Source organism: Dermacentor silvarum, chromosome 9, assembly GCF_013339745.2.
Source record: "Dermacentor silvarum isolate Dsil-2018 chromosome 9, BIME_Dsil_1.4, whole genome shotgun sequence".
NCBI classification, from domain to species: Eukaryota; Metazoa; Arthropoda; class Arachnida; order Ixodida; family Ixodidae; genus Dermacentor; species Dermacentor silvarum.
Window position 1 is genome coordinate 27,552,404 of NC_051162.1, and position 12,426 is coordinate 27,564,829.

General features: G+C 45.8%; 1 protein-coding gene across 1 annotated transcript in view; it reads left to right on the top strand.

Annotated features, from left to right (window-relative positions):
• The first annotated feature begins 4,623 nt into the window (after window positions 1-4,623).
• The window catches only part of LOC119465181 (acetylcholinesterase), a 30,973-nt gene continuing 23,170 nt past the window's right edge, over window positions 4,624-12,426 (top strand). The window contains exon 1 of the mRNA XM_037725979.2: window positions 4,624-4,913. Coding sequence (XP_037581907.1) covers window positions 4,647-4,913 — 267 coding nt within the window. The 5' untranslated portion in view covers window positions 4,624-4,646. The remainder of the gene's footprint in view (window positions 4,914-12,426) is intronic.

A 12,426-nucleotide genomic window follows, 5' to 3' on the forward strand; every position in this document is an offset into this window, starting at 1 on the left:
GCGAGGCCTTCGTCCTGCAGTGGACATAAATATAGGATGATGGTGACGATGATGATATATGAAGTTGGGAATTAGTCTGCGAAGCCTGCAAGGTGGTGGAAAAAATGAAACAGAAATTTCCATCCACCCGAATTGTCGCAGGAAGCTACAGAGGGAGCCTACGGGATTTTCTCAGAAAGAAGCCTCGCAGATGGAGAAAAAAATTTCTTGTCACTGGTGAAATACCCGAAACAGAAAACGGATACTATAAACATTACGACACGCACGCCTCTCTGCCACTACAGCGTGCCGCATTATCAGATCGTTGTTTTGGCATGCAAAACTGCCATAATTATTTAAAATAATTAGCAGGTCATTACACGCCGAAATGCGGCACGTTTCCGCAGATTTTGCAGCCAAAAAAGTCGCAGTTTTGCCCTAAAGGCGAAGTGCGATAGCAAATTATTAGAGAGCTATACGGAGTAAGGATAGTAGTTTTTTCGGCTGTATAAACGGGCAGAGCAGAAGCCACACACCCTCCCTCCCGTGCTGCCTTCCCGCTTTCCTCCTTTCGCGTACGAGACTGAGTTGCCAGTTCCACTTGCGCCATTGGTGCCGCAGCACAAAGTCGCCACCTGTCCCTCCCTCCCCATCCCCCCACGGCCTTTCGCGCGACAGTCGCGTTTGCTCTCCGCCGTGCGTTCGCTTCCGTGAAGGGGCGCGTTGCTCGTGCACTTTCAGTCGCACATAATACGGCGCGTTGCGACGATTTGATCGCCCTTGGACTTCATACCGAACCTCACGGCGACGCCGACGGCAGAAATCAGCTTGGAGTGTACATATAATTGCTATCGCAATAAAATTGAAGCAGTCCAACCTCTCTCCTGCGCGAGGAGTGACGCGATAGATTACGTGCCTAGTTACGCCGCCCCATTGCCATTCAAAACTCACGCTTGAACACATTGTCACTGATCAACTTCAACTACTGGTTGAATGGACTTAATTATAACTTTTTTTCGTTATTGCTGGACCTCGATGTCACATCAAACACCACCACACTTTTGCTATCCACAGATGCACGAAAGACATTCCAGGCAAGTCCTCCAGCCTTTTGCGGAGTTTTATTGCGATAGCAATTATATGGACACTCAAAAGCAGATTTCTGCCCGTCGGCGTCGCCGTCGCCGTCACCGTGAGGTTCCGTATGAACGTCAATTGAAGAGTGAAATCGTCGCGCGCGCCCGAACGCTGTGTGTGCGAGTGAAAGGGCGCGAGGGGCGCGCGCTTTCACGGGAGTGAACGCACGGTGGAGAACAAACGCGCGTTCTGCGCCGTGCTCGCTTAAGGGCTGCAGAAGTAGGCGTCTCTTTCCTCCTTACAATCACCATATGTAGAGCAACGCGCCTTCTTCTGACGCGCAAGAGGCCGTGGGGGAGGGGGGAGGGAGAGGGAGAGGGAAGGGAGGCGACGCTTAGCTGCGGCGCCAAGTGCCTATTTATATCAGAGGCTCCGGCAACAGTCACCAACGCCGCACGCATTTTGAGCAAACGCGGGCAAAACGCCGACGGCGTCGACAACAGTTCAGCGTGTTGCCGGTGCTGCTGCATGTCCAAGTTTACACAGCTGATAAAGCTAACATCATTACTCCGTATAGCTCTCTACAAATTTGCTATCGCAATTGATGCTTCGCCTTTCAGGTGAAACTGCGACAACTTTTTTATAATAAGATTGTTTGAGGAGTGTGATTGGTTCAACTCCTGACATAATACAGCACTTTTATCACTTCCACCAGCTTGGTTATGCTCTCTGAAAAAATAAAGTGCACTGGATTCTTATTAGACTCACAGTGTAAACCAGTCATGCGGGCGCGCCATAAAAAGTGAATTCCTGAGCGTACTGTACTTTAAGCATACGGATCGCTGTCTTTTATTTCTATGGTTAGATAGCGGATTCATTGTGGGTCTATCGGCAACTATCTAATAGTGTTCTTTGTGATATGCCCCACAAATACGCACCATCACAGCAATGCGAAAACGTGGTGAATTGTATCCCGTTTGTTTCATGCGAGAAAATTTGATCGCCACAACAAATAAAAGCTCATCCTGCCAAAAATACCCGCGTAGTGAAGATTCCCGTATGAAGCTTCAACAAAGACGTTGTCGGACATGGCTGAATTTCCACTCTTTTTACTCACTTCAGCATATTTTATCCTTGGACCACAATACCGTTGTTTAATGGCATCGGCAAAACTATACCGTAAACATCTTCGTATAACTTTTTCGTTATTACCGAGAAATATATTCCTAAGAAAAACGTGCAGTCAAAAACCACGCGCTTGCTTAAAACAGCTTAAAATACCCATGAAGAGCTTTCGGCATTCTCTTGGTACTGATCCCAGTGCATCGCTGGCAAGAAACACCTGAATAACAAGGTTGCCACTTTTCGCCTGTGGCAGCTCGCAGGGCGGCTCCTACAAAAGAACGAAGGTGTCGCACAACATAACGTGTTATAATCGGCGCTTGTATAAGTGCCACAGAAGCGCATCCTATCAACTTTGCCTACTATTTCGCATGGCAACAGTTGCGAACGATCTGAGAAAATGTAAATTTAAGCTAGCGTACGGCGCGGTTCTGCTATTTCTGTGAAATAAACAGAGTGCGAGATTCAGTAAAGTTCAGGAAAGCGTTACCATGCGGATCAATGTGTTCGTAATAAGAGCGGTTGTGTAACAGAAGCGTGCGTATAACGGCAATGCCGGATGTTGATTTCTACATAGGTATTTGACGGGAATAAACTAAAAAAAGACGATTTGAGACTTCATTTTCGTTAAGTTAGGATTTGTGAAATCATAGGTTAATTATTATTTATGTTCGACAAAAACAATGATCTCAATACATGGCATACCGTAGTCGGGGACTGCGGATACATTTTGACCTCGTGGGGTTTTTTACCGCCCACCTGCTTCTAAGTAGATGAGCGTTTTTAACATCAAAGTGTGTTGTACTCCGCCGCCATCGAAAAGCGGCCACCGTGTCCGGATCAAACACTGACTCCGACCTGCCACATCCACTAAGCAGCCGCGGCGGGTGGTCATAGGATCTGTATCTATGTCTATCAGTGGCGTAGCCAGGGGGAGGGGGGCTGCCAGACTTCAGACCCTCCCTCCCCCCCCCCCCCCCCAGAATTTCTCCCGCCGTCGCCCTGCTCCCTTTCATCATATGGACGTGCATAGAGTGCGCGGATTTGCACTACGCGGAATTGTGATTTTTGTCCAGTTTATAACGACACCTGACATTACAGAACCATTACTAATCAACGCCGCAATCGTGAGAGACCGGAAAGGTTCTTTCAAATCACCGAGTGGGCGTATGCAGCCTTAGCCCCCCCCCCCCCCCCCCCCCCCCTCTTGAAAAAATAGTCCTGGCTACGCGTCTGATGTCTTTTTCCTGCGGTCTATGTTAAAACGACGATGACTTTTGTACTGCTGCGATGAAACAATCAAACGTGCACGCGTACCACGAAGGCGGTACAATGTCTCACGTCTTCTGCGTAGCGTTAACTGTTACGAGGAAATGACTGGAGACTATGAGCCATCGCGAAGGCAATCTAGCAAGGCGTCTCAACACCCTAGTCGTCACGACGAATGAATGCTAGTAACTGGCACGTGACGCGCGAGCCAAACGTCTCAAAAAGCTAGTTAGCGGCAGTATGATAACAGTATGCGTGCAACCATGGCCTATTGGTTAGGTCATTCCGCTGCTGTGCTGGAAGCCAGATGATTGATTGCACCATCGGACTTGCATTTGCTTTAATGAAAGAGGCCGGGAACTAAGTGAGAAAGGAACGTACCTGCCTACCGCAAAGCGCCTGGAATGAGGGAAGAACTGCTTCGCTATGACGTAACAGTGTAGAAAATGTGCCACCAGCTAACATAGCGTGCCGTCGATCCTACATTTATTCGGAAAGGCAAAGCGTCGAGCGAAGTGTAGGCCGCAGCCGTGTGGGTCAAGAAAGCGTGTTCTATTCCCGGCTCGCGACTCGAGCCACAGGCACACACACGGCGCTGATGATGATAACACATGATAATAAGGTCACGTGGAGAAAATGACGATAAAATGGCTCCTCCTCCTTGCCGCCCTAACCATGACAGGAGTTTGTTGAGTCAGAATAGTCTTAAAACTATGAGTTGTGTGGGGACGTCACCCGGAAGTTTCCGCGCCATCTCACAGTAGTGCCACCGATGTGGACAGCGCTTACTCGCATCTAATTAAAAGAAAATAAATAAGTACTACGTTCTATCCTAACGACGCAAAACGTGACTAAGAGAGTTTCGAAAACGTTTGCTGCACCAAAACAGCCCAACTACTCAGAAATGCGTTCCATAAGAGATCCGTGACGTCATAGTGACGTGTCGAAGCTCAGCTTCCACCGCAACGTCGACCAAGTCAGGCGTTTCTCGTCCAAACTCTCGACTAGCATTGAACTTTGCCCTGCCAAATGAATATCAATAGAGATTCGAAAATGTATTTTAAAAACCAAACCTGACCAAGTGTCGCTCTCAAAGTCCATTCAAACATAGGGTAAGTAACAAATGATAGCTCTGTTTATGTGCTTATAATGCCTTTTGACGAAAATTTTGAACGTGCAGGTAAGCTGAGTGAAGGACAATGGCGTTGAAAGCAGGGGTGTTGGCACTGCTTGTCCTCACGGCCCTTCTGAGTGCCATGGCTGAAGACATGCACGTCGAGAGGCAGACAACCGAGGGCCGTGTTCGTGGCACGATTCTGCGCAGTCTTGGCAAGATTGTGGACGAGTACCGCGGCATTCCTTTCGCCGAGCCTCCCGTGGGCATTTTCAGGTTCCGTCCTCCACAGCCAAAGGCACCATGGGAAGGAACGTTAGATGCAACGGCAGGAACAACAGCATGCCCTCAGGTACGTTTATAGATGACAGCAATGAACTTGAAAAGGGGCATGTTGGCTAATATTCAAGGAGGCAGCCGCAAGCCGACAAACAGGCCAAACTCATCATACAGGGTGTTTCAGTAAGCACAGTCAAACACGTTTAAAGGTTGCCTGTGGCAGATAGCACAATTCGAGTTCACAGGGTAGGCCTTAAACCTCCCATGTATTTTGAACCTCATTTTAAGGGGCCCTGAACCGCTTTTTATTGAAGGGGAGAAAGACATTTGAAATGAAAATAAGCTACTTCAGAAATACTTTGCCGCAAAAAGTAATTCAATGCGTTCAGAAGAAGCGCAGTTATTGGCAATCAAACACGGCATCCGCTGTCCTCCCATTCCTTCGTCAATGCCTTGCGCTGAAAAGGCTACGGTGGAGAGGGGCGTGGCTACAGCGCTCCGCCTTCTAAATGTCGCCATGGCGCGCAGGTGAAATTTCATTTTGGATGTTAAGTAGACGCCACGACTTCCGATTTTGATACCTACGAAGCGCTAAACGTAAGCCAAACGCGGTTGTCCTTAGCGAGCCGCCGTGCCCTTAGCCAGTGTACTCGTGGCGGCACCCAGCGGCGGCCGCGGTGTAGTCGACCGCCGCGACCAATAGCAGCCGCCTATGGGGATCCGCTTCATTACTAAATAAAGTGTCCAGAGAAGAGTGAGGAGCAGGCCTCACTTCTAAAACAGAGTATTAGAGTACGTGGCACACGGAACAGCCGACAAAAACTCGAGACTCAGAGAGGCGTTTATTAGCGTCCACCTCAGCCCAGAAGGTCCAAGAAGGCAGCTAGTCCCTTCGAACGCGCTCACGCGCTCCCTGGCCCGATGCTCGTCCTCTTCTTTCTTGTAGGAAGAACGCGGGAAATTCAACACAGAGCGTATGAAAGACAGGTGAGGTCGCGTTCCGCTTGCGATATCCGCGCACCGCGTACGACGGCAAAACTTGGCTGAGATGTTCAAAGCAGCGTATGCTACCCGCGGACTATGTTATTTCACCAAGCGGAGAGGTGGTTCATCCCCCTTTAAGAGCTATTTTCTCAGTACCTACTGTGCGTAGCGCAGTCGGGTTTGTTTTCTTTTATTCCCGATTATGTCTTCTTTCAGTGGGACTAGAAATAAGATTATTTTTCAGAGTACTTGTTTCACGATTTTTTCACCCACATAGCAAATTTTTCTAGTTTTTTCCGAAGAAAACTTTCAAGAAAAATGAACTATTGAGTATACGCGTACCCTTATAGTTCAGCAGCTGCGCATGGCTTTCTAATTTATGCTGGCTAAAATTCAGCTTGCTGTCATTCAACTTGTTTGTAATAATGAGGCAAATATCACAAAAATTATTTCGTGATATTGAGGATCAAAGACAAAAAAATGTCCCCTTCATTTCTTTTAAAGTAGATGCACTGAACCATTTGCCTGAGAGCCATCAGCCATATAGTCATCGCAAGAGCCAGACTTTCGCTACTTTGTTTGTCTTGTTTGTTTGGCTTGTTTTGCCATGTCTTCTGCCTACTACAGTTGGCGACGGTCCATCTCACCCAACGACATCCACAGTGTTGCGCCTTAACGACATGCCAAATGCATCCAGGACGTTACCTAGGGCCATGCCCTACTAAAAAATCCTATTTGATTTCAAACGGGTTTCATCAAATAGGATTATATAACGGGACCCCGTTTGAACCTGTTTAGTCCAGACCAGTTTGTCCCCGTTGGACCCGTTTAGCCCAGACCTGTCTGTCCCTGTTTAGTCCTGTCCTGTTTAACCCAGTCCTGTTTATCCCTGTTCGAACCTATTTATTTCCCTATTTGGGCCAGGTTTCTTTAGACTGGTCCGATGTCACTTAACAAAATTCACTTTTTAAATCTATTTGGTGCACTTATGGATTTGAGATAAGCCTTGAACGATTTTTCTGTGGCCTATGAGTGCACTTGACATGTATGACCTATAAGAGTATGCAACCTGAAAAAGATCGGTAGCTCATTTTAATTGTACTACAAGTATGCAAATGTTTTTTCTTGCAGGTGTACTGCATGCTTTATCATTTGTACTCATCTGACTGCAGTGTTGTGTTGCTGTGATGGTTTGTGCATAAAACAAATGTTCAGCAAAGCGTAATTTTAAGTTGGAAAAACGTCGGGTGAAGAGGACTTGTAAAAGAAAGACATAAGTATACTTTACTTGTGTTTTTATGTACTCCATTCAAACATTAATACTGAAGCGCTCCGACATCTGACAAGCACATTTTATTCGAAATTATATAATGGTACTCTGACAGAAAACCAGTGGAATGTGTTGCTTTGGTGAGAGCTTGCAGGGCACCTGAAAAAGTAAACAAAAGCCAACAACTTCTTTTCACTTATGCAACAGGTTCACACAAAGGCAAAAGCAGTTTTGCGTATGTTCACACAGATAACAATGGGTAAGCATTCAGAATATAGAAGATACTAACAAATCTCATTCAAAGGTAACTGGTTTCAGGCAATTTGGCTATGATTCTAAGGGAACATGCATTACTGTGGTAGAATAAACTCACAATTACTGGGCCACTGAATCAAGTGTTACAATCAAAAAGACATCACTTATTCGATTAACAATAGTATTGAAGCAACAGAAGTAGTACCAAGCATAAAATGCACATTTAAAAAGCAGCATGGACACGTCACGCTAATAAATTATTCGGAAGCTACCTTTATGCCAGCAAAATAAATACCGTTGTGGAATAGTGGCTTTAGCATCCACCGTGTTTGGCTGGTTTATCCCATACTGATAATTATAAGACTTAGATGGGCTAGTTGGTTGCTGGCTTGATTGAACGTGTTATAATGGTGTCTGTAGTAAATTCTGCTTCTTTCTACGCCACAATCTCATTGGTAATCCAGACAGAGTGTTCCTCTGACCCCTGACAAAGTGCAACGAGCATGAGAAGGTACCACCTCCTGCTTTTTAACTATATTGCACGAGAACACTATAATATGGTCGTGCGTCGTCCTGAAGGGAACATCACCTTAGACGACTCTTGCACGGGAGGGTGCTTGGTGCACCTGAGTACTTCTGCCGGTCTCGCTGATTATTGTCCCTTAAAGGCACTAAAATGACGCGTGATGGACGCTCGCGCGATATAGCTAGAAATGGGGGAGGTTGTACACCTGGCCTCCAAAACATGCATGTTGATGTGTATGCATAGAGTTGTCAGCTTGCTTATTTCCTGTGCTCTGTGTTTCTGTGTGGACCTGCGTGCTAGGCCATGCCACGGGCTGCGCCGTATGTTTGGTATGTTATTGGTACTTTCTTCATTAACAAGTTCAGGGCCACGATCTTTTAGCAATGCATTTTCTGACGCCGTTTCTAATAGTACTTCGTCTGTCGTCATAGTGACACTGTGCCCATGTTATCAGTACGAATTTTATGGAACATGTTATAACGGTGCATGTGAGGACGGGACATAGAAAGAATGCACTGAGGACAATCGCCGAACTTCAACTGAGGTTTACTGCAGCAGTTCCTGCACAGAAACATTGGACAAAACACCACCATGGCGCACATTGTCAGCGCGATGTTAACAGAAAGTCATCATGTCATACAGCACTACGAAACGATCTGATCTGCACAACATTAAAGACACATTTGTACTACACGTTATACCCGATCATCAATTTACGCTCTTCAAGCCCGCGAATTTGAAAACTCTTTCTTGCACATATATGTCTTTTCTTTTTTATAAAGTAAGTGACGCAATGCTAATGCAACCTTCTCCATTCTTTTTTATGTGAAATGCTCGAAACAATTCTCTCTGTCTTTGATTCTTAAAACTTCCAAGTATACAAGTGTCATCGTACACTGGAGTGCAATGACACCTTTGCAATGGTCAGCCAAGCGACCCCCCGCTACAAAAGCCTCCACGGATGCTCCCTCAAATGGTCATTAACGCATTTACCAGCTTGGCTGACTTAACAACTGCCACAGGAGAGCAGGGTGTGGTAAACCGCCTCCGTCTGGCAGCGTACGAAGCCCTTAACATGCTGGTTTGCGCTCTTTTGTGAAGTGCGTGCACTGATCACAGCATAGCAAATTCGTGCCAGTTTTTCCGAGCGGAGGAGACTATGTGACTATAGGAACTCAAAACTTGTTAAGAGAGACATCGCATTGAACAGTATCAGATCCGCGCTCGAATGGTGATGCGAGCATCAGAAAGCTCGGAGTGCAAACAACCAAGAGGCTCAAGCAGGCGGGTTTTCCTGGTGAAACAATCACTTCTGTTGTTGAAAGCCTATCTGGTGAAGTGAGGTCTAGTGTGGGGAGCAGGGGAGCCGATAAAGAATGGTCAAGGAAGCCGTTGGTGGTGCCTTATTTGCAGAACCTCTCCCACCGCTTGAAGAAAGTGGCCGGAAAGTGCGGCCTTCCCATAGTGTTCTCCGCTCAGAAAAACTGGGGCGAATTTGCCGTGCAGTGAACAGTGCACGCACTTCACATAAGTGTGCGAAACAGCATGCTAAGGGCTTCGTACGCTGCCAGACGGAGGTGGTTTACCACAACCCGCTCTCTTGTGGAAGGTGTTATGTCAGCCAAACTGGTAGATGCTCTAATGACTATTTGAGGGAGCATTGAGCATCCGTGCAGGCTTTCGTAGCAGGGGGTCACTTGGCTGACCATTGCAAAAGGTGTCCTTGCACTCCAGTGCATGACGACACTAGTATACTTGGAAGTTTTAAGGATCAAAAAGAGAGAGAATTTCTTGAGGCATTTCACATGAAAAAAGGAAGGAGAAGGGTGCATTAGCACCGCCTTACTTAATTTGTCAAAAAGAGAAGAGATATATTTGCAAAAGAAGGTTTCCAAGTTGGCGGGCTTGAAGAGCGTAAGTCGGCTGTATAACGCGTAGCACAAATGTGTCTTTGATCTTGCGCAGATCAGGATGTTGCGTAGTGTTGTATGACATGGCCATCCGTTGTGATCGCGCCGACACAATGTGCGCCATGGCGGTGTTTTGGCCAATGTTTCTGCGCAGGAACTGCTGCCTGTGTAATTTTTCTGCTGTAAACCTCAGCTGAGGTTCGGCGATTGTCCTCTGTGCATTCTTTCTGTGATGCGTCCTCACACAGCGCTCTTATACGATGTTTCATCAAACCCGTACTGATAACGTGGGCACAGTGTCATTATGACAACTGACGAAGCACAATTAGAAATGGCATCAGACAACGCATTGCTACAAGATCATGGCCCTGTACTTGCTAATGAAGAAAATACCAATAACATACGAAACATTCGGCGCAGCACGCGGTATGGCCTAGCGCGCAGATCCACACAGAAACACAGAGCACAGGAAATAAGCAAGCTGACAACTCCATGCGTACACATGAGCATTCATGTTGTGGTGCTCAGGTGTACAGCCTCCCGCATTTTTATCCATATCGTGCGAGCGTCCATCACGCATCATTTTAGCACCTTTAAGGTGCAATAATCAGCGAGACATGTAGAAGTATTCTCAGGTGCACCAAGCACTATCCTGTGCAAAATTCGTCTAATGCGATGTCCTCTTCAGGAGGATATTATATTGTTCGCATGTAATATGGTTAAAAAGCGGGAGGCCTTATCATGCTCATTGCATTTTGTCAGGGGTCAGAGAAACACTCTGCCCGGATTACCCATGAGATCTCCGCCAGCCGTGAACAGTGGATGACAAGAGTGACATAGAATGAAGCAGAATTTGCTACAAACTTGCGATCTTGCAGCTTTTGGTGATATCGCAGCTGCGTACAACGTATGGAAAACTTTGGGTGATAACATTTTCCCTACAGTGTTGCAGTCAAGATTTCGAGATATCCGGAGCACAGCACAGAAGCATTGCTAGATAAGAGGTGAAATATACATAGTCGATACCGAGCCACGAAAAAATTAACTGATATGTTGAGATATCAGGGCTTGAGTTAACGAGGGTTCAAGGGATAATCCGGAGTCCCCTACTACAGCATGCCTCATAATCATATCGTGGCTTTAGCATGTGAAACTCAAGAATTAAATTTTTTAGAGCAAACAGTATATGCATAATACCAAATGCTAATATAGAATAGGCTGACAGCAGCTACATAAACAAAAATTTCATACTTTCAAGAAATTGTCAGATGGTCTGAGCAAAGATCTACTAATGCCAAAATTGTGGCCATTAGTTTTAAATGGCCTATTTTGCAATACCTTTCTTACATTTAACTCAAATTATACGTGCAGTGTACATACATGGTGCTAACTACAGCTGAAAAAGATTGGCACTATTCCTTGAAGTAAGAAGTGCATGGTACTTTTTCACGCAATCGCAGCAGTTTGCCTTGCGATTGTTAGCCTATGCAAATCGATTTAAAACTTCTTGACGTCCCTGTCCCCTGGACAGGTTCAATAGTCGCATTCCGCCTCCTTTCATAAGTTTTTGTCCACAAAGTCATGCAGATAAAAACGTTACCCTGAGTTGGAACCTGTTAATGCATTCCGTTTCATAATAATGAAATTGTGGTCACTGAAAAACAAGCTCAAGTTGCGGAGCAGAAACAGATTCCAGGGTTACACCATGGCAGCTACGCACGTGGACCTTTTCTTTTACTTCAGAAGGATCTGACTGAAAGCATGTTACACGGTGCAGGATACTCTCGCCAGGATATCGTGAAGTATTCTGCAGAGTTGAAGTTCACTCCTTTGCACAAAATGGCAGTTTCAGGTTTAGTGGGCTTGCAGGAAGACAAGCTGAAGTTAACATCTTGGTTTAAACAGGCTTTTTTGTTTTAATATGTCAGGCTTTCTTGCGACAGTTTGCACAGCTTAGAGTCGCTGTGAAATGGACATAGAGATATATGACCCAGATGACATGAATAGCCTGCTCTAGTTGGCATCTTGCAAATATGTCAGTTTTCAAGCCCTTGATTTTCTGTCAGCATTCATGAAGTCTTGCTATTAGTAATTTCTTCCCAGCTGGCCGAATTATCCGGAGGCTCCACACTGACGCTACTGATGTCTTAAAGTGCCGACTTTTCGGGACAAGGTTCTTAGCTTTGTAAGTCTGGTTGAAGGAAAGGTGGCACTTATAGATTTCTAATCTGGACACGAGTAAGACGAACCAATGTGCCTTGGCTAAAATGTGTTATCCATAACTTCTGTAGGAAATTGTGTCAAAGCTTCAACAAAAATTCATCTAGTCAGATAACATGATGATGAAGATGTGGTCAGTTACCAAGTTACTGCCAGTATGCTACCACTGAGAGCCATTTTCTCAACCCTTGACTAACTGCTATACACTATGGACAAGACATAACCAAGATTCGCTGGCTTGTTTCAATAATGCCTAGAATAGGCACCTGTAAGTGCCACCTTTCCTACAAGCACATTTGCAAAGCGAAGAACCTTATCCTAAAAAGTCTGCACTTGAAGACATCGATAGCATCAGTGTGGGGCCTCAAGATAATTCAACAAGCCGAGAAATTACTGACAGCACAGTTACACCAACAGAAAA